This window comes from Myodes glareolus, chromosome 25 (genome assembly GCF_982192425.1).
Source record: "Myodes glareolus chromosome 25, mMyoGla1.1, whole genome shotgun sequence".
Taxonomy (NCBI): domain Eukaryota; kingdom Metazoa; phylum Chordata; class Mammalia; order Rodentia; family Cricetidae; genus Myodes; species Myodes glareolus.
Window position 1 is genome coordinate 36122568 of NC_142050.1, and position 27278 is coordinate 36149845.

The 27278-nt window shown below is 47.4% G+C and overlaps 1 protein-coding gene across 5 annotated transcripts in view; it reads right to left on the bottom strand.

Annotated features, from left to right (window-relative positions):
* Positions 1-27278, bottom strand: part of Kiaa1549 (KIAA1549 ortholog) — a 128459-nt gene that overhangs the window by 8244 nt on the left and 92937 nt on the right. For 2 of the 5 annotated variants that reach the window (XM_087901771.1, XM_087901770.1), the window contains exons 11-18: positions 26973-27169; positions 24465-24580; positions 15526-15731; positions 14426-14649; positions 13219-13372; positions 8566-8883; positions 4104-4150; positions 1214-1371 (exon numbers count right to left, since the gene is read on the bottom strand). In XM_087901771.1, the coding sequence (XP_087757897.1) occupies positions 1214-1371; positions 4104-4150; positions 8566-8883; positions 13219-13372; positions 14426-14649; positions 15526-15731; positions 24465-24580; positions 26973-27169 (1420 nt within the window). Of the gene's footprint in view, positions 1-1009; positions 1078-1213; positions 1375-4103; positions 4151-8565; positions 8884-13218; positions 13373-14425; positions 14650-15525; positions 15732-24464; positions 24581-26972; positions 27170-27278 lie in introns of all 5 variants that reach the window. The other 3 variants (XM_087901769.1, XM_087901768.1, XR_015736675.1) reach the window with 2 other exon arrangements.

Here is a 27278-nt window from a genome sequence, read left to right on the forward strand (position 1 = left end):
CTGGCCTCCCTGGTCACTGCACAAATGTCCACAGACAGACATACAGGAAAAACACCTATACACACAAAATAAAAATAAATAAATCTTAAAAAATTCTTCCAATAGATAGCAACATTTTCCATTATATACATTTACACGGGTTCTAGCTGGGCGGTGGTGGCACACACCTTTAACTGCAGCACTCGGAAGGCAGAGGCAGGTGGATCTCTGTCAGTTTGGGGCCAGCCTGGTCTACAGAGCTAGTTATACAGAGAAACTCTGTCTTAGAAAGAAAATTACATAATTTCATCTCGTTAGAAATTATCAGAAGACAGATTGTAGTTGAACATTTGACACAACTTCTAAGTTCATGCGTCTTTAAAAAAAACTAAAAATTAATACATATGATTAGGTGAGCACATACGCGTGCTGCCATGATGACAATGGACTAAACCTCTGAACCATAAGCCATTCCCCATTACATGTTTTCCTTGTTAAGAAAACACCATACCATGGCCATGGTGTCTCTTCACAGCAACAGATCTTTGACTAAGACATTTAGCAATCACTGAAAATTTTGGAAAAGCCAACACTACTTTCTTGATGACATCACAGAAGTGTGTGTGTGTTCTGTAGAGAGAAGCTTCAGTCTGGCTTCCCAGGGGAGGGAGCGGGAAAGACCAGGGAGAGCAACGGAGTGAATGGGCTTAAAACACACCCAGGTGACTTTGCAAAATACAAAAGCAACAAGACAAGGCCAGGAAGGGCCGTGATCTCAAGCAGCAAGGACGCTGGAAACAGGACGCATTCACAAACAGCCCTCACTGGCTCTTCATGAGTTGGAAAGTTATGAAAGGAGACAGTGATTTAGGGGAGCAAAAGCCTGGGGGAACTGCTACAGTAAACCCCACTGCTTGGCCGCGAACAGCAGCGTGCCCCCACTGAAACCCTTAAGGGTCTCACAGCTGTTCTGTTTACACCTCTGCGGGCCAATCAAAGGAGCGGATCATAAAGTATAGTTGTAGGGTACCGGAGATTGCTCAGCAGGTGAAGGTCCTTGGCGCGTAATTCTGACCATCTGAGCTGGAGTCCCAGCATCTATTTAAAAAACCAGATGGAGAAGCACACATCTGTAATCCCAGCATTCTCAGGGAGAGACAAGAGCTAGGGGGCCAGCTGGCTTGGCAGCAAGCATCCTACTATGCAGAGAAGCAAGTTCAGTCACTGTACCCACCTGTGGTGCCCCCAACAGGCCGAGGCCGGGCCACGGACGGCAGCTCCTCGGAGTAGATCCCTCGGGCAGCAAAAGGAGCGTCAGCTGATGACTGTGGCTGAGAGGGCTCAGGGGGGGCCAACTCTGAAGATGGCAGCAACCCTGGGCCGAAGCTCGGTCTGCTGGGAGAGCACACCCGGCATCAATACCCCTTACCCAACTCTGGAGTTTTAAGATGGCGCCCCCTACAGGGATTAAGATGGCTTCGTGTAATTCTCTCTCCTCCACTAGAATATAGGACATCTCTATTAGTTCAGGGCCCTACCTTAGTACTAAGTCTGAGAGGAAAGGAGAGGGGAGGAAAGGGGAGGGGAAGGGACGGAAAGGAAGGGTAGAAGAGAGGGGAGGCGTGCGGCTGGAGCTTTGCTTTTCACTCTGACTTCCCATGCTGCACCCCAGAAAGATGCATCCTAGACATGAGTTGTTTGATGCTTGCTTTTGGGATTTTGTTCTCAAAAGAAAAACTCCACAGGCAACCTCGCTTTTCCATCAAGCCTGAAAACCAGTTTAAGAAGTGTTCTCAAACTTTTTAAGTTCCGAATCACTTTAAACTTAGGGAAACAAAAAAACATTATTCAGGGCTCCTAAGAGTTTTTATGTGAATTCTATCCATAAATATTAACTTGATTGCGAGTTAAAACTAAGAACATTTAAGAAACTTACTTTAAAAGTCTATTAAAAACACAAGCCTATTACAAGCTAGCACAACAATCCTCACAAACCAAACCATCCGCCAACCCCTCACCTCCCAATTAGTGGAGCAGTGCCTGAGATTTGACTCAAATGCCCTTCACAGAGGGCATCTAGATTCTCATGGATGGTTTTCATTATCTAGAGAATACTATTAGTTTCTGTAATCAAACCCATGTAGGAAAGCGCTTACAGTGTATCATCCCTGTATAAATGGGGGAGGGGGAGAATTAAGTTTAACATGTCTAGACCAACATGAATGTTGGTTTTTGTACAATGTAAAGTCAACATGTTAAGCTAGGGATACTTCTCCCGCCAAAGTGGACAGCACATAAAAATCCAAGTTATGTAGATGCACATATACATTTATATTTCTATAAAAGCCCAGTAAGAACAGTATGTTATGCATCAATAGTAGCAACAGTTTAACTGTAGATATCAAAAAAAAGTGAAAATCAAAGTTCCTCCAAACAGCAGTTTCCCATGTATGTGATATGTCATCTGACATGTGTTACTTTAGGAGGATCTGCCCTTACAGAGGATGTTCTTAGAGAAGGAAGGGGGACTCCAACCATCTACCAGAAAATACACCAACTGTCTTCATTTCACACGAAAACTCTGTGGAATCTGCCACAGGACTCTGGAGGAACTTCCCATACTCTGTTCCTTTAAAGTCCACTGCTTTGTCTTACGACAACCATCATTTGGGGAACGCAAATTATAGAGTCTATGGATAGGGACACTCCTAATTTCATAATAGTAAAAAAAAAAAAAAAGTTCACCCAGAAAAGCCTGTAGGTGCTCAGATACTGTCAAACTCACAAGTGTAGATAGGAGGTAACAATGCCTAATTTTCACTTGAGTAGGAAGACAGATTCCTCTTCCTGGACATATCTGTTACTATCTGACATAAAAAATTTTGTTGCTGGGCAGTGGTGGCACACATGCCTTTAATCCCAGCACTTGGGAGGCAGAGGCAAGGGGATCTCTGTGAGTTCGAGGCCAGCCTGGTCTACAGAGCTAGTTCCAGGACAGGCTCCTAAGCTACAGAGAAACCCTGTCTCGGAAAACAAAAACAAATTGTTTAGGTTTATTTAATTTCATGTACATGAGTAATTCGCCTACATGAATGCATGTGTGGCATGTGCAAACCTTGGAGGCCAGAAGACGGCACTGGGTCCCCTGCCACTGGAGTTAAGATGGTTGTCAGTCACCACGTGGGTGCTGGGAACTAAACCCTGATCCTTTGAAAGAACAATAGGTTCTTAACTGTTGAGCCACCTCTCCAGCCCCCTTATTACCTGATTTTTTTTTTTACCTTTTTAAATGTTTTTCACCTGATTTTAAAAATAACTTTTGCTCACAAATATTTTCAACTCGGGTGAGCTGAGCAGGCCCAGAGCTCACTGTCAAAACCCTTCTCCTCTAGGTTTTATTTGCTGAAACTCTGAGCACAAACCGACATTGTCTCATCAAATGCTGATCTACTCAAATGGCATTTCCTCCCTTGTCCTCTTTGAAGAAGGATATTTCGTGGCTTGTTTTTTAACATGCTAAGTCACCCTTATGTTAATAACCAGTCCAAATTGGTCGTGATACGATATCCTTTTCATATATTGCTCCCTGTTTGTAAATATCTGGTTTCATATTCTTTCTACCTTTGTTCATGAGTAAAATTGTCCTCAATGTTTCCATTTTCACAAGGTCCTTGTTCTTGTTAATCATCCTTTTCTGGCTCTCATGTCCCTTCCCCATCTCTCATACAGTAGCAGAACTTAAATTCCAGCATCATACGTGTGCATGTGTGCAGCTATGTGTGAACGTGTGCTACGGCACACGTGGGATCAGAGGGCAGCTTCCTCCTACTGTGTGGGTCCCCGTGATTGAAATCAGGTAGGCAAGCTTGGTGGCAAGCACCTTTATCCACTGAGCCATCACGCCTGCCCAAGTCCTAACATTTGTGCAATAAGCATTTTGGACACTGAACAACTTCCCAAATTCCAACAGTTTACTCTTTTGGTTAGATTTAAAAAAAAAATACACAACCCAGAGTTTGATAACTGTTCAAATTAACTAAAAAATACGTTTGTAAAATTAAAAAAAAAAAAACAAAACAGCCTGCATGAGAAAGCCATGATAGGATTTCTTCTGGAAATCTTACCTTGGTAGCGGGCCGGATGGGGGAGTCATCCCATAGTCCTCATATCTCTAGGGCGAATGGAAAAGAACACAAAGGTCAACATTAGCACTCATAAAATGACAATATCAAGCTTACAAACTTAGGTCAACTTTCAGGAATATTATTATTGTTATGTAGTCTTTGAGGAGTGTTTCACTATGTTGTCTTAGCTAGCCTGGACCTTAGTATGTAGAACAGGCTAGTCCTACACTCAAGAGATCTGTCTGTCTCTTCCTCCTGAGTGCTGGGGTTAAAGGAGTATACTGCCACACCTACCAAGGACTGGTTTTGCTTTGTCTGTTGTTGATTTTTGCTTTGTTTTGAGATAGGGTCCCTACACAGCCCTGGCTGTCTTGGAACTCACTACGTAGACCAGGCTAGCCTCAAACTCACAGAAATCCACTTTCCTCTACCATCCGACTACTAGGATTAAAGATATGTGCTACAGTGACAGGAAAGAACTGTTTTCTTATCAAAACTTAGCATCCAACTGGGGTCTTCCACCAGAAAGCAGATAAATAATGCAAGTTTTTCAATTGATTGACTTATTTATAATCTTATTTTTTACTTTATGTGTAAGGATGTTTCGCCTGCATGTACATCTGTGCACTACATGTATGCCGTGTCAGCAGGGCCAGAAGGTGGCACTGGATCCCCTAGAACTGGAGTTACAGACAGCTGTGAGCCACCATGTCTAACTGACAGACCGTCTCCCCTCCCATAAGCTGACTCAGCACACTACTGCCTGCTTTCTTGACTACGTTTAAGCCGTTTAATTTCATGTCATCCCATTTGACAAGTCTTGGAATTATTCTGTGTGCTATCGGAGCCGATTTTTAGAACCAAAAATTTAAATCTGGGAGACTAAGGCTGCTATGACATTAAAGGTTTCCGACGGAAAGGAATGCTTTCATTTCCTCTGGATAAAAACTGAGCCAATGGATGGCTGGTTCATCTAGTCAGTGTCTCATTAACTTATTAAGAGGCTGCCTGGCTGCGGACACAGTGTTAAAGAGTATCTCCATGCCTGGCCTGGTCAAGGGCCTGTATTTAATGCCCGCCATTGCCAGGTCCATAAGCAATCTGGGCTAGGGATGTGGCCCAGGAGCAGATCACTGGTCTGGCACATGCAAGATCAGAGCACAACTCCCAACAGTAAGATAAAAGCAACGGTCAAACTGTTTGTCTTTTTCTTTTCATTGGACAACATTCCATAGTTTACTGGGTTAAAATCTTTGTTAGCATAGAAAGTAGTGGATTTCAAGTTGGGTGGTGGTGGTGCACGCCTTTAACCCCAGCATTAGGGAGGCAGAGGCAGGCGGATCTCTGAGTCTGAGGCCAACCTGGTCTATGTAATGAGTTCCAGGACAGTCAGGATTACACAGAGAAACACTGTCTTGAAAAACCATTAAGACGAAAGGAAGGAAGGAAGGAAGGAAGGAAGGAAGGAAAGAAGGAAGGAAGGAAGGAAGGAAGGAAGGAAGGAAGGAAGGAAGAAGGGAGGGAGGAAGGAAGGAAGAAGGGAGGGAGGGAGGAAGGGAGGGAGGGAGGGAGGATGGAAAGGAGGGAAGAAGGGAGGGAAGGAAGGAGGGAGGGAGGGAAGGAGGGAGAGAAGGAGGGAACGAGGGAAGGAGGGAGGGAAGGAGGGAAGGAGGGAGGGAGGGAAGGAGGGAGGGAGGGAAGGAGAAGGATTTCACGGTGGCATCTCATGCCGATGTGTCATTACACGTTGTTCCTTTCTGTCACTTCCAGCCCTTCCTCCCCTCCAACAACCTCTGCTCCTGCTTCCACGTCATGTGCATTCCACTCTCCCCTTCTCTTGGGACCTCTTCCTGCCCCTCACGGTCCCGTTCTACGTCCACGCTCTACATAAGCACAAAAATATAAACCTAGGGGCTGGAGAGATGGCTCAGTGGTTAAGAGCACTGGCTGCTCTTCCAAAGGTCCTGAGTTCAATTCCCAGCAACCACATGGTGGCTCACAACCATCTGTAATGGGGTTTGGTGCCCTCTTCTGGCCTGCAGCATACACACAGACAGAATATTGTATACATAATAAATAAATAAATAAATAAATAAATAAATAAATAACTGAATGGTGTTTTAAAGGGGCAATAAAATTAAAATCTGAACAAAATTAATTTTAAAAAAAATATATAAACCTAGATTCTACACACAAGAGAAAGCATGCTATTTATCTTTCTATTTGCTTGGCATAATGACCTCTGGTTCTATCCATTTTCCCATGGAGGTCATTACTTTACTCTTCTTTACAGCTGGATGAAGTTCCATTTCCTACGCGCACATCTTTGTCTGTTCACGAGCTGACAGGCACGCAGGCTGGTTCCGTGCAGTAGCCACGTGAACCATGCAACACTTCAGGACGGAGGAGTCACCATTCCCATCACAGATAAACGTTCCTATCTACCCCCGCATTTGTGTCCCCCTGTCTGTCCGTCTGTTCTTCCTTCCTTCCCTTCAGACAGGGTCTCGCTATGTAGCTCTGGCTGTGCTAAAAGTCACTATGGAGACGAAGCTAGTTTGAGCTTACACTGATCTGCCCGCCTCTACTGAGATTAAAGGCATGCTCCACCACACCTAGCTGATTATCCAGATACGATCCCTTGTCTCACATGATCTGAAGTAGTTTAATATTTATCACTGGAAAGCTACATTTAATAGTAAGGACAGTAACAACTAGATGGGATGGTATTTCTCCCATGTGACAGCAGCTGCCCACACTGAGGAATTCTACACCTCTTGTCGTGAAGGAAATAATCTATGTTGAAAGAATCACACGAACCTCAGAGATAAAGATTCCACACATACACAACATATGCAGACACGCACATATCTGGAGAGACAGATAGACACCCTCAGGATTATCTTACCATGGGTTTAAAAAAAAATCGGAAAAACCCAGTGCAAGTACTCACCAACCGGTGAATTTACATTGTCACCTATTAACTTCTCTCCGGAGTTAACAGGTCACAAAGAATTTGGTGCAATCACTTCATCTGAAACTAGTGGGAGGTAGTATGAGAGCCATTTCCGTGAGTGTGACTTGTATGTCCCCAGTGTGAGAGCCATTTCCGTGAGTGTGACTTGTATGTCCTCAGTGTGAGTGTCATTTCCGTGAGTGTGGCTTGTGTGTCCACAGTGTGAGTGTCATTTCCGTGAGTGTGGCTTGTATGTCTCCAGTGTGTGTCATTTCCGTGAGTGTGGCTTGTATGTCCCCAGTGTGTGAGTTCCGTGAGTGTGGCTTGTATGTCCCCAGTGTGTGATTTCCGTGAGTGTGGCTTGTATGTCCCCAGTGCGTGTCATTTCCATGAGTATGGCTTGTATGTCCTCAGTGTGTGATTTCCGTAAGTGTGGCTTGTATGTCCCCAGTGTGTGTCATTTCCGTGAGTGTGACTTGTATGTCCCCAGTGTGAGAGCCATTTCCGTGAGTGTGGCTTGTATGTCCCCAGTGTGTGTCATTTCCGTGAGTGTGGCTTGTATGTCCTCTCTTTAAGAGAATCTGTGTGTGGGGGGCAGATTGGCTCAGTCAGTAAATCGTTTGCTGTCCAGGATGAAGGACCCTGAGTTGGACCCCAACACCCACATCATAATCCAGATGCATTGTAGCATGCGTTTGTAACTCCAGTGCTGGGGGGTGGAGACGGGAAGAGGATCCCTTTGGCTTACTGGCCAGCCAGCCTCGGAGAACTGATAAGTTTGAGAGAAAGACCCACCTACCTCACCTAAATGGGCAGCTCCTAAGGAACAGCACCTGAGCCTGACCTCCGGTCTCCACATGTATGTGCACCCACATGCACCCACACGTGAACCAGCACCAACCCAATCCTCTACCCATGCATATAGCCACATGTGAACGGTACCAACCCCACCCCCACCCACACACACACCCACATGTGAACAGCACCAACCCCACCCCCCACATACACCCACATGTGAACAGCACCAACCCTATCCCTCACCCACGCATACACATCTACACTTGCATACAAAGAATGTGACAAAAACAGACAAGATATAATAAGTATAAATTATGACAACAAAGACATATGAAAGCCCAAAATGTCAGCTTCCAAGATGGGAAGCCGACATTTGCAAATGGTTGTTCTTGTCTGTGCTTGAACTAGCACCTCTACTCTCCCAGCCTTGGGGACATCTCCAGGACCAGGTAGTTCCTATGCTGATCCCTTTACAGAATCAAGGAGAACACACCCTGACAATGCATCTCCCCTTCGTGACCCCGTAAGGTAGCTGGGAAGATGCCCCTACATCACCACCCACAACCCTCCCGTGCGAAAGGATGCTTCCAACACTAAGAATTAACTGTAGTAGAAGATAAACTAAGAAGACCACCTTCAAGTGCCACAGTTAGGTAACAAAACTCAAGCACCATGCCCTGAAGAGAATTCCAGGAGGCCAGTACTTACGCTGCAGGGGTTGTTGGCCGTCTGGGCTGGACTGTAGAAAGACCCCCACTGCGTGGCTCGCCTCTCTTCCCTGGAAGGGGTACTGTTGACAGGCAGGCTGGCTGGCACCCCGGGACTGGCTCCCACTGGATTGGTAGGCTGGCTGCTGGGAGCCACGAGGGCGAAGGCATCGTCCAGGAGGGAGTGCATTGTCTGGCGGGCCTCCTCGATGGATGGCTGGGGAGGGATGTACTGCGAGGCCGAGAAGGGCAGGCCTGGATACCTGCTCAGCTCAGCAGAGGAGGGCGTGTGCACGTCAGCCGGGAGGTCAGGATCAGACTGCACGGGAGGCAAGGAGGAGAGTGACATGTGTGCTTGCTTCCGTGGGATGGGGCAGAGCGTGAAAAAAAATCCTGGCACAAAGGGGAATTTAACAGTGGTCCCTCCGCGTGGGAAAGGGTCCGTCAGCGGAATTCAAGCGGAATCTACATAATATGTATCACATTTTGTGGGAGACAAAGACTTTAGGTGGAGAAAAACCAAGAGTGAGTATTCAACTATCCAACTTCTTTTCTGTAAAACTCAACTGTGTGAGATGGATTTCAGAACCTGGAGGGAGACATTTTCCCTGAGTGCCTAGGCAGCCACGTTTCACACTTCAAAGTGTGCACACTACACAAATCCAGTCAACTTTCCGAGGGTGTGAAAACCGACAGGCGGAGCTGACTATCAACAGTCAGAAAACACCCTATCTGTGTGTAAGTAATTCAAATAACAGTTTAAAAACAGCTCACCACAGTGAATAGTGATGAATATTCGGGAATTATGTCTCTGAAGTGGAAGTATTGGAGGCCTCTAAAGTTTAATGTCCTGTACCCACAGTTTAAGAAGCAAGAATCAGAGAAACTGCGTGGCTTTTTTTTTTTTAAACTTTCTTCCTTTTCATTTTATTTATTGAGACAGGGTCTTACTATGTAGCCCTGACTGGCTTGAAACTTCCTATGCAGCCCAGGCTCACCATGAACTTAGAGATCCACCTGCCTTTGCCTCTGCAGTGCTTGAATTAAAGGTGTGTGCCGCCATGTCCAGCTCAAGATTTATTTTATTTTGCAGTGTGTGAGAGCATGCGCGCACGTGTGTGTGCATGCATACACACACACCGAGCACTCAGATCCCAGAGAGAGAGAGAGAGAGAGTTTAACTTCTGGAGCAGGACAGACAGGTTCTGATGCTGGGGAGGGTGGTTCCTTTGGGATCCCCCTGACATGGGAATCCTATCAGAAACCCAAAAGGAGAGCCACAAAGTCAGACCTTCCCACTCCTCTGTCTCCCCACTCCCCCTTCACATCTCAGCCTCTACTGTAAGAATCTGGAAGTCAAGAGTTCTCTTGCCCACATCCCACCTTCTAGCACAACACTCCACACAGAGACAGAACTCAACAATGAAAACCTGAGGGCTATAACGTTAAGATTTCCTAAGGCGCTTGGTTGGCTGGGAATTTAAATTCGATTTCTTTTGAAATCTAGTCTGCTGAGCCCGTTACGATTCAGGACTGGTTGGTTCAGACATGAACAAACACCAACGTACCCCCAGAGAGGGCACCAAACCCCCAATTCTACTCCAGTGTAGTCAATGAGTTTCACTGGGGTGACTTACATGAGAAGTGAGACTTAAAGGGGCATTGGGCAATGGACAGACACCTGCGCCATCAAGAAAATCTGCCTCTTATTCGTTCTCCAGAAGGGAGGAGCTTTGGGTTTTCTGGGCCTCCTCATGCACTCCCCCTGCCTGCTTCAGGATAAACACAATGGCCACATCCTGCCCAGAGGACCGCGTTTTACAGCAGAGTCCTGCCCCTGTCATTCTTCAGACGCAAACGTGGAGCGAGCGCTCTTCTAGGCATCGTGGTTCAGGCCCCATGCTGGCTATTTTACAATCCTTAGTGGGCTCTGAAAAAAGCAACCTCAACATCCTGGTTTAGGTTTGTGCCTGCTGCCCTGGTTTAATCATTAATAGCACCTCCTTTCTCTTCCAAGAGCATCTGGTTTGGGGGTCAACACACTTGGAGTGTTTTGTTGCTGTCGTTGTTTTAATGAGATAGGATCTCTCTACCTCTAAACTCTTGGGCTCAAGAATGCGCCCGGCCGTAGCTGGGACTATGGATGGGCACCAGCAGGCCTGGTGCCAACAAAAACTTTTAGTCAAGAGCCAGACAATAAATATTTTAGGCTCTGCAAGTCATAAAAGTCTGTTACAACGCAACTCAAAAAGCAGCCAAAGACAGCGTGCAAGCAAGGGCATGGCTATCCTTATAAAAAGGCCAGTGTTTACCTAAACAGCAGCGGCTGGACGTGGTCCAAGGACAGAAGTCTTCCAGGCCCAAACCCAAACTATAGTAGAGACAGGCTAGAAGGGGTTGAGGGTTCTGGAGGGCAGCCCTCAAGGAGAACTTAGTTTGAGAGAGAAAGTGGAAAATTTCAGATAATTTAAAACTGTGTCACAGACATATGCTCTTGAAGGTAAAAATCTAGCCGGGGAAGGTGAATTCTAAGAAAGGTGTTATTTTTGAAACACACATCACAGAATTTCAGGCAGAGTCAAAAGTTAAGTAGACTTGGAAAGGATTTTCTGAGCAGGGGATCTTTGGAAAGGCAGTCCTAAAGTCCAAGGAGGTTCCGGAAAGGCTCCTGCCACCAACTCTTGAAGGAGCCCTGTACTTCCTGTGAACGACGGAGAAAACGAAGGTCCAAGCCAGGAGCGCGGCCTCTGCCTGCAGTCCCGGCACTGCTTGCTTGAACTAGGATTCTGAAGCTTGGGCAACACAGCAAGGTTTGTTCCCCCAAATTAAGTTAAACCCAAGAGGAGAGTCCAGGACACCACGAGGGGAACCTGACAGTTGGTCATCAACGGAGATGAATGAGGGAAAGGACACATCACTCCCTACACAGAATTCAACAGGAGGATGGAACTCGAGGACTGGAAAACAAGGATCTCAGACAGGCTTGGAAAGATGAGCCAGGGCTGGCCAGGAAAGGTTGTGGGGGAAGGGAAGGGAATGTTGGTTCTTCTTCTATGGGCACCTGGTGACTCTATGGAAGGCCTACGAGGACAGTTTCTCTAGACTGAGTCAAACACCACCAGTTCTTGGACAAACGCTTCCCAAAATCTCTAGCAGGACAGGAATACCCATCTGTTGCAGGAAAAGCAGGTGTGTGTGTGTGTGTGTGTGTGTGTGTGTGTGTATGAAGGGATGAAGGGGAATCCTCCCCCATCAGGGAGCACTGCATTCAGAGAGAGAAACTACTTGACTCCTCCTTTCTATGGTGGCCCCTATAATTAGCAGCTCTAGCTCACAAGAACCCTCAGGAGCAGGTTATAAAAGTCACGGTCGGACTTCAGAGCACGTGAAGCTCACAAAGAAGATCCGGCTTATTCCAGATGGTCTCGACAAAATGAGACTACAGCCCCAGGTCAGTACGTAGCCTGGCACATTTGTAGACACATTTTGAACGCATTTTCCACACTAGTTACGTGTCAGTTAGGGAAAAAGTGGAAGCCTCCAATAAACTTGAGTGCTCTAGAGCAACTGTGACGATCACAATGCCGTCTCTGAGGACAAGCTGCTGCTAAGGTCACGCCAACAAAGCTGGCTCTCTCAGTTTGCTCGGCACAGTAGGGCTGAGTCTTTATGCTCCCCCTGCTGCCAATGAACTGTGTCCTTTGGACTCTCCCTCTCTTTCCCAGGGCATCTTTGTGTCTCCTGCTAATGGTCCCTTGAGAAGCAAGATTTCCTCTTCAATGGAGCCTGTGTGTCTCATCATGTATCCATGTCTGCCTTTATCACTTCAAGCCACACTATCTGTGTCCTTTTCCATTTGAAAAAAAAAAGGGTTTTCATTCTTTGATTTCTACTGAGCTCTTTATGCTTATGAAAATTATACGTATGCATGTATGTATAATATGCATATCCATATAATATGCACATACAAATACGTATGTGTGTACATATGTAGGAAGGTTGAACATCCCTAATCCGAAACCAGAAACTTTTTGAACTCTGACATGATGCTCAGTTGGGGACTTTGAACATTTCAAGTTGCAGACTTTCCTATTGGGATGCTCAACTGGTAAAGTTTGCATGTACATTTCACCATATCTAGTATCTGAAGCAGTGTGGTCCCAACATTTTGGATAAAGATTCAGCTGAGTAATTAATTCTATGTGAGTGTAGAGGTGTGCAGACAAAACAGGAAATATCAAAAAATAAAACAAAAAACAAACAAACAAAAACTCCAACTAACCAGCCAAAACAAACAAACAAACAAACAAACAAAAACCCTGAACAACCATTGTCAGGGCAGAAAGAGACAACCTGGACATTCTTGTTCTTCCAATTAACCCCAAGCAGCTCCCCTTCTGAAAGTAGAGAGGGGTTATCACAGAGGAAGGCCTGGGACACACTCACAGAGGTGTCACCCAGCGGCTCCTAGGCTGGTATGATTCAGGTTTGGCTAGCTGGTGCCCAAGTCCATCTACCCTGTGTGCTACATGAGCTGCTGGCCCTGGTATCCACTGTGCACAGGGCAGCAGCCAGTACGATGCACCCTCCCCTCTCATCAAGGCGCCCTCCTCGTAACTCCCACCATGGTTCCCAAGGGTTCGGGGTTACGCACTGGGCATCCAATATAGGCAGAGTTGTGCACACCCGGAGGCCGCTTGTATGTGCCATCACTGTCTGTGGTGATGAGTCTGTCCTTCTCGGCATCAGCAGGACAGCCGTTGACCTGGTGTTTCCGGCGTGGCTTAGGAGAACGTTTTATCCGTGAGCTGATGGGAAAGAAAACAGAAACTATCTTCACAGGAAATAAACCTGTTAGCTACTGGCTTATCAACTTAACACCAATGTTTTCGGAATGCCTATGATGGGTTGGCCACTTAGGAAAGGCGCCAGGGATTCTCTCAAGGTGGCAGCCAGTCTGGTCACAACTCCACCTGGGCACTATAGACGAGACCGAACTATCAGACAGACAACAGAGCAGTCTGTACTCAAGACATCACTTAGTGACATAGTCAGTCACAAAGTGGCAGGCCTGGCCGAGAGCTATTAATACCCCACAGGTGACCTGAGGGGGTGACCAGATCTGAAGCTGGGGAGGGACATGAGAACAGCCTAAGCAGTGCCAGCTCAGCAGGCTGAGGGCCAGAAATGGCTGCAGGTGAATCTGGGGACAAGATGAGAGGGCTATCCACTGCAGTCATAGCTCTGTGTGGCTGGCCGCAGACAGAACCGAAATAGAGGAAGGTCTCACCCACCCCAGGGGTACAGGTTGGGTACAGAAAGACAAGCTTAGTGGTGTATTTATTTCTTGGAGTGTAGGTGTTTTGCCAGGAAAGAGCACTGGATCTCTTGGGACTGGAGTTACGAATGGTTGCAAGGAACCATGGAGGTGCTGGGGAAGCCAGCCTAGGTTGGGAAGGTGAGACCAAAGACTGCAGGAAGCTGAGAAACATGGAGGCTGGCTCGCCACACTACCTTGTGCCCATCCTGGTGATGGAGACAAGAAGTAAAGAGTAAGCAGGGGGATGGACGAGCTAATGGCGCAGGGGACAAGCTGGCTGTACAAAGAAAGACAGGTGCATGGTTTTATCAGACCGAGGAGGCAATAGGGGCTAGCACTGGATGTGGAGATTAGGGACCCCTTCCCCCCAGGAGCTGGCTCTTCCACTTCCTGTAAGCCTACACGACCTCTACAGAAACCTCTTCAATTCACAGTCACAGAACGTCACCTGGATATGACCAGGATTTCTGTCATAGGCCCATCTCCATCCTGCCCCGTGTCTAGTCTGCCTGACCACCACGTTCCTGGGGCCCCGGCCCACCTCTTCCTGGGCTCTATGAACACAGAGGGCACACTGGCTGCGGGATCCAGGATCTTGTCGATCTGCATTTGTGCCCTGCGGTACACTCGGTGTCGCTCCTTGGTGTCGCCAGAAGACAGGTCATCCACCACGGGGAACTCGTAGTGGCCTCGGCGTTTGGCGCGCAGTCGGATCTTGTTGCGGTGGTGCTCAATCTCCGACTTGTGGCGCAGAGCCGACTGGATCTACGTGCAGACGGTGGGCAGCAAGAACAATCGTTCAGGGTGTTGGCTCAGGTTCGGGGAGTCACTTCCTCCAGAGAAGGGGCACTGCCCACACCAGGCGACAGAGAGCCTGCCACTCACTGATGGCGGTTAGCTTAGGGAAGGCTGACCATCTGCAGGCTAACCCCAGTGTTCAAGAGCCTGGGTGGCTGAGGCAGAGGGCAAGGCTTTCCAGAGAGCCTTCTCAGGGCTGTTTTAACACTCGTCTGCTAATCTCGTCAGGATCCATCACTGTCCCTGACTAGTGTTGAGGGTGGAAAAGAACCAAGTGTGCAAGAGGGCTCCGGAGGACACTAGTATATGAGCGACGGGCAGCTGATGTCTAAGCGGGGAAGAGACACTTTTTCTTTTGAGGATGTGGCTACTGCTAGGTTGCCCGTGCCCAGTGGATGAGGCTTATTATTAATGATGATGATGACGATATGAAGCTGGGAGGGAGATAGGTTAGGGGGTCTGGGGAGAATTGGGGGGGGGTACATTGGAGGAATGTACCAGATTTTCAAAGAATAAATAAAACGTTAAAAATTAAATACAGGGTGTGTGTGTGTGTGTGTGTGTGTGTGTGTGTGTGTGTATGTGTGTGATTTCTTGCTTGTTTTGTTTTTTGATTCTGAGTCAGGGCATTACAGTGCAGCCCGAGGGATGCAGTCCCGGAGTGACTCTTCTGCCTCGGCCTCCAGGGTGCTGGGATTACAGGCCTCAGTCACCATGCCCAGCTTGTACTGTTCTGAATTAGAGAGCAACTGCTCGACACTGGGCCTTTCACTCATTGTTCTAGCACTGACCAAATCAGGACGTGAGCTTCTTTATTAGTTCGCTTTCGTTAACACTGAATACCTCCTTGTTGATTTTGTTGGTTTCTGCTACTCGGTCGGCCAGGACGGGGTGCTGCACTGGGGGTGCTGGGATGGGCTGCATGGCAATCAGCTGGATCTTACTGGGGACCCGCCGGCTGGCCTCTGAGGATCGGGAAATCCTGTCAACATGCTCGAAGATGGAGGCCGAGGAATGCTGCTCGTTGCCTGAATTGGGCAGGGGAGCACCTGGAACAGAAGGGGAGGCACATGAGAGGGAAAGCACCGGAAAGTAGCCAGAAGGAGTCAAAATTATGCATCATCCCAGTCTCTGACCAAAGCAACCAAAATCTCTGGTTCAGTGTACGTGGTCTATATTAAATTATCTCTTTTGGCTTCACTAAAAATTGCAAATGAAGCAGGGCGGTGGTGGTGCACACCTTTAATCCCCCGCAGAGGCAGGTGGATCTCTGTGAGTTCAAGGCCAGCCTGGTCTACACGACACGACTCCCTGTACTCCCACGACAGGCTCCAGAGCTACAAAGAAACCCTGTGGGGGGGATGCAAATGAGGTTTAGCAAGATGGCTCAGCCAGTAGAGGCTCTTGTGCACAGGCCTGAGTTCAGTCCTGGATCTCATGAGGTGGCACAGAAAACTGACTCCTGAGAGTTGTTCTCAACCTCCATAAATGCCAAGTGTGTACTTGTCTATGCACACATAGATACATACATATACGTAATAAAATTACAAATGCTTTTAGGAAAGACGTAAGAAAGTCATTATGATACTATGTTCCAAAGATCATGCAAGTGTTTTATTTTCCCCCTCCATGGAGATAAAAATCTTCATTACAAAAAAAAAAAAAAAACCAAACCAGGCAGTGGTGGTGCACGCCTTTAATCCCAGCACTTTAGGAGGCAGAGGCAGGAGGATCTCTGTGAGTTTAAGGCCAGCCTGGTCTACAGAGTGAGCTCCAAAACAACAAAACAAACAAACAAAAAATCTTCATAAAGAAAAAGGAAGGTTCATTGGAGAAGAGAACTTCATAGCATGTATCAGGGCCTGGGTTCAACGTCTGGAACCACAGAACAAAACAAAACATAAAACATTTGAGCTGGGAGTGCTGGTGTATGCCTGGAATCCTAGCTCTTAGACAGTAGGGACAGGAGGAGCAGAGTTCCCAGATCCTCTCCAGCTGTACTGTAAGTTCTAGGCTAGCCTGGAAAACAGGAGAGCCTGCTAGAAAAGGGAAAGAGAAGAGAAGGATGGGAGACCGAAGCTGTTCAGTGAGACGATGAGCAACCTGTACAGTTTCCGCTAAAAGTATTTATAGCAGCTTTGGGCCTCCACTGTCCTCTGGGCACTCACTGGCACAGCAGTCATTAGCTACGAAAGCTATGAAGTCTTCCCTTGGCATGGGTGGTGACTGGAGGTCCAAAGCTGATCAACTGGACTCAGCATCTTCTAAAGAACAGTGCAGTATCTGCCTGCACATGCAACCCATGCACACCGTCCTGGAAGCTTTACATCCCCTCTAAATTACACATTATTGTTAAGACAATGTAGATACCGTGTTAATGGTTGCTTCAGCAAGAGTGACAAGGAAGGTCACACACGCATGTAACATACATGTAACTTAAAAACATATCTGATCTATAGTTGTTGGTTAATACGGACACCATGGATATGGATGGGCTGACTGGGCTTTAAGAGGAGGGAGGAAGGGACAAAAGACAGGGGTCTAGAGCCACACAGGAGGGCACCAAATTAGCTGTGAATGCGTCAGGGTTTTCACTCCCAGTGTAGAAGGAAAAGCTGAAGAAGCAAGAGAAGAAAAGCCCCCCCCCCCCCGCTTAAAAGAAATCAGTTCCATTCTAAATGGGGCACTGAAGAACAAAAAGGGTCAGGTTTGTGTTATGTACATTTTACTGCAATATTTTTAAAGAAGTAATCAGACCTACGAAAATGAAGAAATTTATGCACTCACCAAAAAAAAAAAACAAAAACGGACAAACCATGCACTGTGGTGTACACCTTTTATCCCAGCACTCAGGAGACAGCAGCAGTGAATGTCTGTGAGTTCAATAGTAGCCTGGTATAAACTGTGTTTCAGGCTAGCAAGGACTACACATTGAGACCCTGTTTCAAACACACACATACACAATCTGATATAATGACTGTCTTTCTCCAGCTTCTCATTTTCAGTAATGAGAAATTCCTCTAATGAAATATATGTACTAAATATAACTCCAGTAAAATTTAAGTTTAAAAAGAAAAAAGGTAGCTGGAAGGATGACTCAGCTGGTAAGAGCACTGAATGCCCCTGCAGAGGGCTCCAGTTCAGTTCCCAGCAACCACATGGTGGACCATGACTGGCTATAACTCCAGATTGAGGTGACCTGCTGCAGTCTTTGGCCTCCTCAGGCACCAGGCACAGATGTGATACACTAACATATGCAAGCAAAACACCAAAATGCGTAAGATAAGAAAGAAAGCTGGGTGGTGGTGGCATACACTTTCAATCCCAGCACAGAGGCAGGTGGATTTCTGTGAGTTCGAGGTCGGTTTGGTCTCAGAGTGAGTTCCTGGATAGCCAGAGAAATCCTGTCTTGAAAAAATAAACAAACAAAAAAGATGGAAGGGAGGGAGGGAGGGAGGGAGGAAAAAGGGAAGGAAGGAAAGAAAGAGCTCAAAAAAGGAAGCAGGGATAGAAGACGGGAAGAGCTGGCTGAAGAACGGCCGGAGCTTTCCTTTAGCCAGTCAGCTGCGGACACCTAGACACTGTTCTAACGTAAACAGCCAACAGAAGGGGTGAGAACAGGTAGAAACCGTTTTTGAACAAAAGCCAGCGGTTTGAAACCTCTAGTGAAAATGGGAAGCCTGGAGTGGGGGAGTCTTCTGAATCTAAAAGAGCACAAGTTGGCAAAGCAAGCAGCAGGCCACGGTGGCGGATGTTTTACCTAAGGAATGCACAGCATTCCTCTCTTGATCTGAACTGTGTGTCTGTTTTCCCAAGGGACCAGACGATGTACCCTCCAAACGAGCAGCGTCTCTCAATGGCAGACACTCTCTCACACTTTTAGGCTTTCTTTCCATGCCGACCTGAACTGCAAGGCCAGCGATGCAAGCTGCAGGATTCACGACTAAAAAGGGATTAACCTTGCCAGCAGGCCAGCCTTGCTGATCTGAACCTCGAAAGAGACAGGTCACAAAGTCGGCACATCAGTCCACTCTCCCCGAGGGCTGCCTTTGGAGCTAAGGTTTTGGCATGGGGAGCTCCCCTGTGCCATCCTCTCTGCCTGGTTCAGCCTGCACCGCAGCCTCTGTCTGGGCTGTTGTCCTTCCTTGCAGCCAAGGTCACCGAGCTTCGCTAAGTCAGTTCATCAGCCACAACCTTCAAGGCAACGAATGCCCAGGCCTCAGGCTTCTCTAGGTAAAGGCAGGAAAGAAAAAGAAATCCTCAGCTCTTGCCTTGTTCAGACCCAGCCCTTCAAAATGCCTGAAAAGAGTTTTTAAACTTGGCGCTAAATTATAATGTGTATTATGTTATATATCGGTGCAATTTATTAAAAAAATTACATAGGTAATAACAACCCACGGGAAGCATAATAGATGCTTAGAAGTGAGTATGTGAGGAAGCCTGCCTTAAGGCAAGTAGGGACTTTGGATTAAAATGCCTTTCTCTTTCAATGCACCTTTAAAAAGGTAGTAATATAAAGTATACCGCACATTCAAACAATCTATCTGATGACTGCAATAAATAATAAATTATCTATTTTAAAATAGCCAAGAAGTGAGCCAAGGCAAGAGGGCTCAGCGGGCCAATATGCCTGCTGCCAAGACCCAGGCAAGCTTGAAGTCCAGACCCCAGGTGGTGCAAGGAGAACTAACTCGTCCGCAGTCTGTCCTCCACATGTGTGCTGTGGCAGGTACACGTGTGCATACCACATGTGCATGTACAACACACGCACGATAAACAAACAAATGTAACTTTAAACACTGAGCGAAATTTTAAGTGCTCTCACATAAAAACATGGTAATTGTGATAAGTATCTCATATGGTAAGTATCTCATATAGTAAATAACTTGATTTATCATTCTATAATGTATATATGCTTTTTGTTTGTCTGGCTTTGGTTTTTCAAGACAGGGACTCATTCTGAAGACCAGTCTGGCCTCGAACTCTCAGAGATCCTCCTACATCTGCCCCCTGAGTGCTGGGATTAAAGGCATGTGCCACCACCACCGTGTGCCACGTTTTTTATATATAAAACATGATGCTGGGAGAGCAGTTGTTCTTGCAGAGGACCCAGGTTCAAGTTCCCGGCACCCACATGGTGGCTCACAACCATCTGCAAATCCGGTTCCAGGGGACCTGAGGACCTCTTCTGACCTCCCTGGGCATGAGTTACACACGTGGCACACATATACACGCAGGTAAAATACTCAGACACAAAATTAAAAGTGCTTTTAAAAATCATATCGTAAGTATATATTAAAATAATTAAATAATTAGAAATAAAAGGGGGAAATTAATTTCTGCTGTTTAAGACCCCAAGGAGGAGGCAATACAGAATGTCAGCCACGCACAATGACAGAGGAAAGAACGCAACTGAAATGCTCCGATGGAAGATAGTTTTAAAAAAGTATTTCATCACTTACAGATAAACATAGTTAGCCCACACCATTCCTAAATCTGGTGGCCCTCCAGCCACACCCTACGAGGCGGAGATCACTGAGTCACCGTCTCTACCATATCTCCAGCATCAAGCACATTTCAGGCGCTCAGGAGAAAACACTGAATGATGACAAGCCGGTTGTGGTCACCATGACTCAATTCACAGTATTCTTCCTCGAAGAGGCCTCTGGGAATTCCTTAGTGAGAAATCTCGAACGAGGCTCAATGATCTCATCTCAGAAATGAGCCCTCAGTGCTACATGTATGTACATGTATGTAGCAAATGAAGTTGAAACAATGGTGCCCAAATAAATGTCTATCCGTCCCCACGAGAAATCCTAGCACCTGGAGCTCATGGAGTTCAAGCTGATGAGCTTCTAACTACTCAGAACCACACACTGGCATACGTAAGGACATCAAGGAAGCCTTGGGGGAGAGGGGCCAGTGCTGGGGAGGATTATTTTCTGGCGTATTACTTTTGTTTATGCTGTATCTGGTTAACTGTGGAGCTGTGAGTCTGTGCCTGTCTAAAACACCTGATGGTTCTAATAAAGAGATGAATGGCCAATAGCAGGGCAGAAGCAAGGATAGGCAGGGCTAGCAGGCAGAGAGTATAAAAGGAGAGGCGAGGTAAAGAATGAGGAACAACGAGAGAACAAGGAGAGGAGGATGTCAGGGGCCAGTCACCCAGACACCCGGCCAGCCACGGAGTCAGAAGGAAAGTAAAATATACAGAAGTTAGAAGGATAAAAGCCCAGAGGCAAAAGGTCGACAGGATAATTTAAGAAAAGCAGGCAAGAAACAAGCCAACCTAAGGCCAGGCGTCTCATAACTAAGCATAAGCCTCCATGTGTGATTTATTTGGGAGTTGGGTAGTGGTCCCCCAAAAAGCCAAAAGAGAAAAACCAAAAACCAGGACAGTGTGGTGGCAAACACCTTTGATCCCAGCACCCAGGGGGCAGACGCAAGAGGATCTCTGGGAGTTCAAAACCAACCTGGTCTACATAGTGAGATCCACAGCCAGAGCTACACAGTGGGAGCTTTGCCTGCAGAGCTATGAAGTGAGAGCCTGTCTCTGCCACCTTAGTAGGTGTGTTCCTGAGGGAAAGGTGGGGCTGGGGCACTGGGAGGACAGCCACAGCACTGACTGACACGGAGGCCACTCTTGCTCAAGGGCACGCACCCTCCACCTTTGCCCCTCCACGGTCTCTTCAGGGATGAAAGTAGAAACAGATGAGGCTCCCCCTAACTACAACGGCAGAGAACACGGTACCCTGTGAGTACCCAGTTACTTCTGAAGGACTCAGAGATGAACGCGAGGGATGCATGACAGTCTAGCCGGCACCTTCCAAACTGGAGGGCAGGGGGTGGAGTCAAGATTGAAATGACCAGGGCTGGAGAGATGGCTCAGCGGTTAAGAGCATTGCCTGCTCTTCCAAAGGTCCTGAGTTCAATTCCCAGCAACCACACGGTGGCTCACAACCATCTGAAATGAGATCTGGTGCCCTCTTCTGACCTGCAGGCAGACAGACAGAATATTGTATACATAATAAATAAATATTTTTTTGAAAAAGGTTGAAATGACCAAAACACAAACAGCGGTCTTTCAGGAGTTTCCGTTGCAAGAGTCGGGCTGAAAATAGCATGTTAGAGAACCTAAAGCTGGCTCCTGAGTGTGCCACATGAGGTGGTGACAGGGAGCACTCATCCAAGGGCAATCCTGGTGGTTCTCAGCAACCTCCTCCCCACTCACAGGACATGTTGCAGAAAATGGATTTTTATTCAAACTTTAAGAAACAATTGAGGTGCAGCGTACACTTGCTTTCCCAGAACTCAAAAAGAGAATCACTAGTTTGAGGTCCAACCTGGGCTACATGGAAGCCACTGTCTCCAGAGGGGAGTACACTAGAAGTTTAGCTCAGTGGGAAGCACTTGCCCAGCATGTGTGTGTGTGTGTGTGCGCACAGACGCACACACACACACACACACACACACACACTCAAATATATGGTATTTAATAAAGCCTCATGTTGGTCCCACAGCTGTCTGATGGCCCCTTTTAAGAAGGAAGGAGCTGTAAGTGAGCTGACATTATCTTAGGCTATTTCTGATTACGGTAGCGGTAGCGGCCCCCGCACTCCCGGCACTCCCAGGCAGCTCCCACTCACTGCCCTGCCTCACAGGTGAAGACATGCCGACAGTGGGGCTTGGGTCTGCCCCCTTCTCAGCACACTGGGTGTGCTAGTGTCAGAAGGGGTAGGGGCGGGCACGAACAAACAGCAAAAGCTAACTAGAGAAGGGTGAGGACTCTCTTCTTCCCTTTTCAACTATTTCTTTCCCAGGATCGAAATGAGATTTTAATCCTGCCATGTCTGAAACACGGCACCCGTTACCAGGGCACTAAATAAGCTTAAAGATGTTGGGAAACTGGATCCCAAGGAAAAAACTCTTCCCTTACTCTAGAAGGGTATTTCCTCAAAATTACCTGAGACCCAGCAGGGAAGGATGGCAAGGATGAGGGGCAGGAGCTTGGGCAGGACCTGCAGGACCTTGGGGTGGGCACCAGGAGCATAAAAGGTCTTTAAGGTTTGGTCCAGTCTCTTCGTTTACAGAATGTGGCTCGGTCTGTACTGTATTTGCAAATGGAGAAATAATGTACTCTCACAAAGTGAGTTTGGGGCTGTAGGGATGGATGGCTCTGAGGTTCAGAGTGTTGCTGATCTTGCAGAGACCTGGGTTGAGTTACAAGCACCCACATTATGGGTTATTACCATCCAAATTCTTGTTCCCAGAGACCCAAATTCTCTTTCAGCCACCATGGGCACTGCATGCACAGGGTGTTCATACACACATGCAGGCACCCAAACCCTCAAAGAAACAAAGTAAATCTAAAAACAAAACCAGAAACATTCTAAAGCAAGTACAGCTGGGTAGGATGGCATGTGCCTTTCACTCCACGGCACAGGCAAGTGGGACACTGTGAGGCCAGCCTGGTCTACATAGTGAGTGCCAGGCTAGCCAGAGCTACAGAGACCCAAAAGTCTCCAAAACAGGAAGTACAAAATCCATTCTTAAACCCCTTATCTCTGAACTGCTGAGACCTGATCATGAGATTAAAAACAAAGCCCCGGCCAATTCGCCAAGAGTGACCCGTTTAACACAATCTGTTAAGTTGAAACCAAGTTACTGGGGCCTAGGCCAGGATGGCTCAGTGAGTAACAGAACTCCCCACCAGGACAGACAACCTGAGTCCAATTCCCAGAATCCATACGGTAGAAGGAAAGAAAGGACTCCCACACACTGTCCTCTGATTTTCCCATGTATGCCACGGTCATAATAAACACACACAATACACAAACAAACATGAACTACACTGCTAGCCAGGCATGGTGGAGCATGTCTGTCACCGCACCAGTCAGGAGGTGGAATCAGAAGAACCAGATTTTCAGGTAGAGCTGGGCTACATGAGACTCTGCCTCCAAAAACCCCAAATTCAATACAATGAAACCACAACACTTTGCCATCATGCCAAAAACATTTACCAAGATAAGGAAGGCCCATGGGCATAGTTTTGGTTGGTTTGTTTGTTTCTTCTTGTTTTGGTTTTAGTTATTAGACCCACAGTTATGAACTTGACAATGGGCGTGGCCTTTGTTTGGGCCTGGCCTGCAAAGAAGAGGTTGAGCCATCTGATTACACCCAAATACCTGCTAGGAGAGTGAACTAGAAAATGGGACCACACATGAAGGGTATGAACCTGCCACAGATAAACATCACCCCACGGTGTGACATCAAACTGGGTCCTAAAAAAGACTCGGTCCTACAGGCAGCTTTAAGACTACAGCTTCTATGAAATTCTCCTTGTCCTTCAGGCAGGAAATCTGGCCCGACATTAAATTAGAACGAACTGCTAGCTTTAAGTCACAGCTCAGTGGACCCACATTTCTATCGCCTTCCCTTGAAGCAGACACCAGCACAGCGTTCAAAAGGGACAAGGCTGAAAAACCGAACAAGAGTGATGGGTATTCCATTTTTGTAGATTATTTGTTTGTTTGTCGAAACAGGGTTTCTCTCTGTAGCCATGGCTGTCCTGAAACTTGCTTTGTAGATCAGGCTGGCCTTGAATGGTCAGAGATCCGCCTGTCTCTGCCTCCTGAGTGCTTGGACTAAAGGCATGTGCCATCATGGCCGGGCTGTAGATTTTTTTTTTTTTAAAGTTTAGTATTTGCAGTAGGACAATCCCCTGCCCCATAGGACTCTGATCATGACAACAGTTAACACTGGAAGGAAGGACAGGGACAGACCACTCTGCGGAGCTCTGTGGGCCTTGCTCTCATGGGCGGTGGCTGGCGTTTTCTCCCCCGCGTCCCTCTCGCTAGACTCTTCGCTGACTGTGGAGTCCGCATCTGAGGGAGAAACTCTGCAGACAGAAAGCAGAATGCAAACATCAGAGAGGCCTAGAAGGAATTTTAAATGTCTCATTCATTTCAAAGCAGGCTTTGGCGACAGTCACCATGTCCTGAGAACAGACCAGCAAGGCTAACTGCATTTCAACAACTGCTGGACACTAAGTGCTGGGGAGGAGGTTCCCATAGCTGCTGGGGCCCAAGGCTGAGCCCCTGGCTCCAGGTTGTTTCCTGACAGGCAGTCTGGGTCCAACACAGTTGGAAGGAAAAGAACCTGGGCTCCAGAGCTGAGGACGTAGCAAAGTGTTTGAACACCAGTCGGCATTTTTAAAGACCTGAGTTTAATACTTCCACGAGAAAACAAAAACAACGTACTCTTAAAAACAATGGTCTGTGAAGTGGCTCAGCAGGTAAAGGTGTTTGCCAAAAGCCCTACGTTCTGATGGGATCCTCTGAGACCCTGAGGTAGAAGGGAACTGACTCCCAACTATTATTCCTTTACTTCTGCCTCCACACATGTACACACACACAGAGAGAGAGAGAGAGAGAGAGAGAGAGAGAGAGAGACAGAGACAGAGACAGAGAGAGAGAGAGACAGAGACAGAGAGAGAGAGGAAGGAGGGAGGAAGGGAGGGGGAAGGAAAGAAGGGAGGAAGGACGGATGGACGGGGATTAAAAAAAAAAGAACCTGGGCTTCTGGCCTGGTTTAGCATCAGTTGAACCCAAGAACCCTAGGAGGTTAGGGAATTTCTGGGGCTACTCCAAATAACTCTAAACCTTTGAAACAATAACCCTTAATGAGATCTGATTCCATGCATGAACGTTAAGGGTAACACGGCACCAGGATGTACGAGGCTAGGTAGGAAACAGCCTTAACCAGTGAGCACTTGGTCTCTCTCCATGCACTTCCCAGCTTCAACCGCAACAGGAACTGCTAATACATTCTGGTGCCCCGGAGGGCCTGTCTACACAGCCACCCAGTGGTACCTGTGGGCCGTGGGTGCTCTCAAGTGCCTTACACGAAATGGCTCAGTGTTTGCCTATAACTACACTATTCTCTTGTAAGCATCTCTACATTACTCGGAGCACCACACACAATACTGCAAAGAGCTGCAAGAGCTGATTTAAGAATCATGACAAGAATGAGTTTGGACATTCATAACCCACTCGATTCCCCCCTTAGCTTTCTGACCCACCCTTGGCTGACTCCACGGAGGTGGGACTCAAAGCCGAGCAGGACAGCTGTATCCCCCTCAAAGACCACTGTGGCGAAGAATCAGCTGCTGTTTACACAGGGCTACTGGGGAGAAAAACTTTCACTAACACGTTAAATCATCTCTGGTGATTTGCTGCATTCTACGCCTGGGAAATAATTAAGCCAAGAGCATCTCTCTGCATAATTCATTTTCTTTCCTAAAGACCATGCTCCAACAACCGTTGAAGACCAGATCCCGGAGGCAGACAGGATGAGGCAGAAGTGAGGACACCAGTTTGGATGTTGAATAGCTTTTTCCAACGACTAGGAGCCAATCAGAAGCCAGGATTCTGAATCTCAAGCCCTCAGGGGCCCAAGCTGTGAACTGAAGTCAACTGGCAAACCCTGACCTGGCTGTCTTCTTCAGGGTCATTCTAGCTCTTCTCGCAGGCAAAGGGCAACATGGGCCTCCCTGGCAGTTTGGAAAATGAATACACAACTCTCCACAAGCTTTGTTTTAGCACCAGGAACTGGAAGTGGAGTGGGAATGGGCAAGGAGGACTGGGTGAGAGCCTGTGATGTCTCACAGTGGGGCAGCTGGGAGAAAAGCAGAGCCATCGGGGAGGAGCTGATGAAGGTCACTGCAGACAAAGCAAGAGGTCACAGCCAGCCACCAGCAGAGCAAACACAGGCACAGGAGGCCCAAGCACTTTAACACTTCTATTACTATCTGACATCTATCTATTTTATGTGCCACAACACCTGGGTGGAGGTCAGAGGGCAACCTGTAAGAATCTGGTCTTCCCTTCCACCACGCGAGTTCCAGGGATCAAATACAGGTCATCATACTTGGCAGCAAGCCCCTTTACCTGCTAAGCCATCTCGCTGGCCCCTGTTACTCACTTTACACACATTCTTGTATTACCTTCACCAAGCCTAAGACATTCACCTCAGAATACACACAGTGCTAGCTGACCGGTCCCTAATCAAACCTGGGGGTTCTACGGGAAGAAGTCACACAGCCTCATCCGGCAGTCTGGTAGAAGGGACAGAAACACTTTGGGGTTTCTATGTGAAACTGGACAAGTCAACTGTCTCCCAGACTGCAGGCTGAAGGCAGCACTCATCACTGGCACTTCTGATGCCAGAAACAGTCCGAAAACTAAAACACGCTCTGCAACAGAGAACAATCTAGAAGGCCCAATACTGACCTGCCTCTGTGGCGGATGTTCTTAGGAGGGATCTTTGACTTTGGACTCGGCACATCTCCATTTTCAGAGGGCGTGGCGTGGTCCTTCACAGGTCCCGGCAGCGGCGCTGGCTCGTGGATGATCAGTATGTCATCTTTATTGTGCTGGCCCAGGTGCTGCTTAGCAAAATCGAAGCCTTTCACACTGGGGATCTGCAGCTAAAACACAGGAACAAGGCGGTTAGCGTGAGGTCAGAGGAGCACGGCCCCTGGCCCAAGACTGCCACAAAGCCACCAACCTGATTCGACAAACATCTCTGTAACAGAT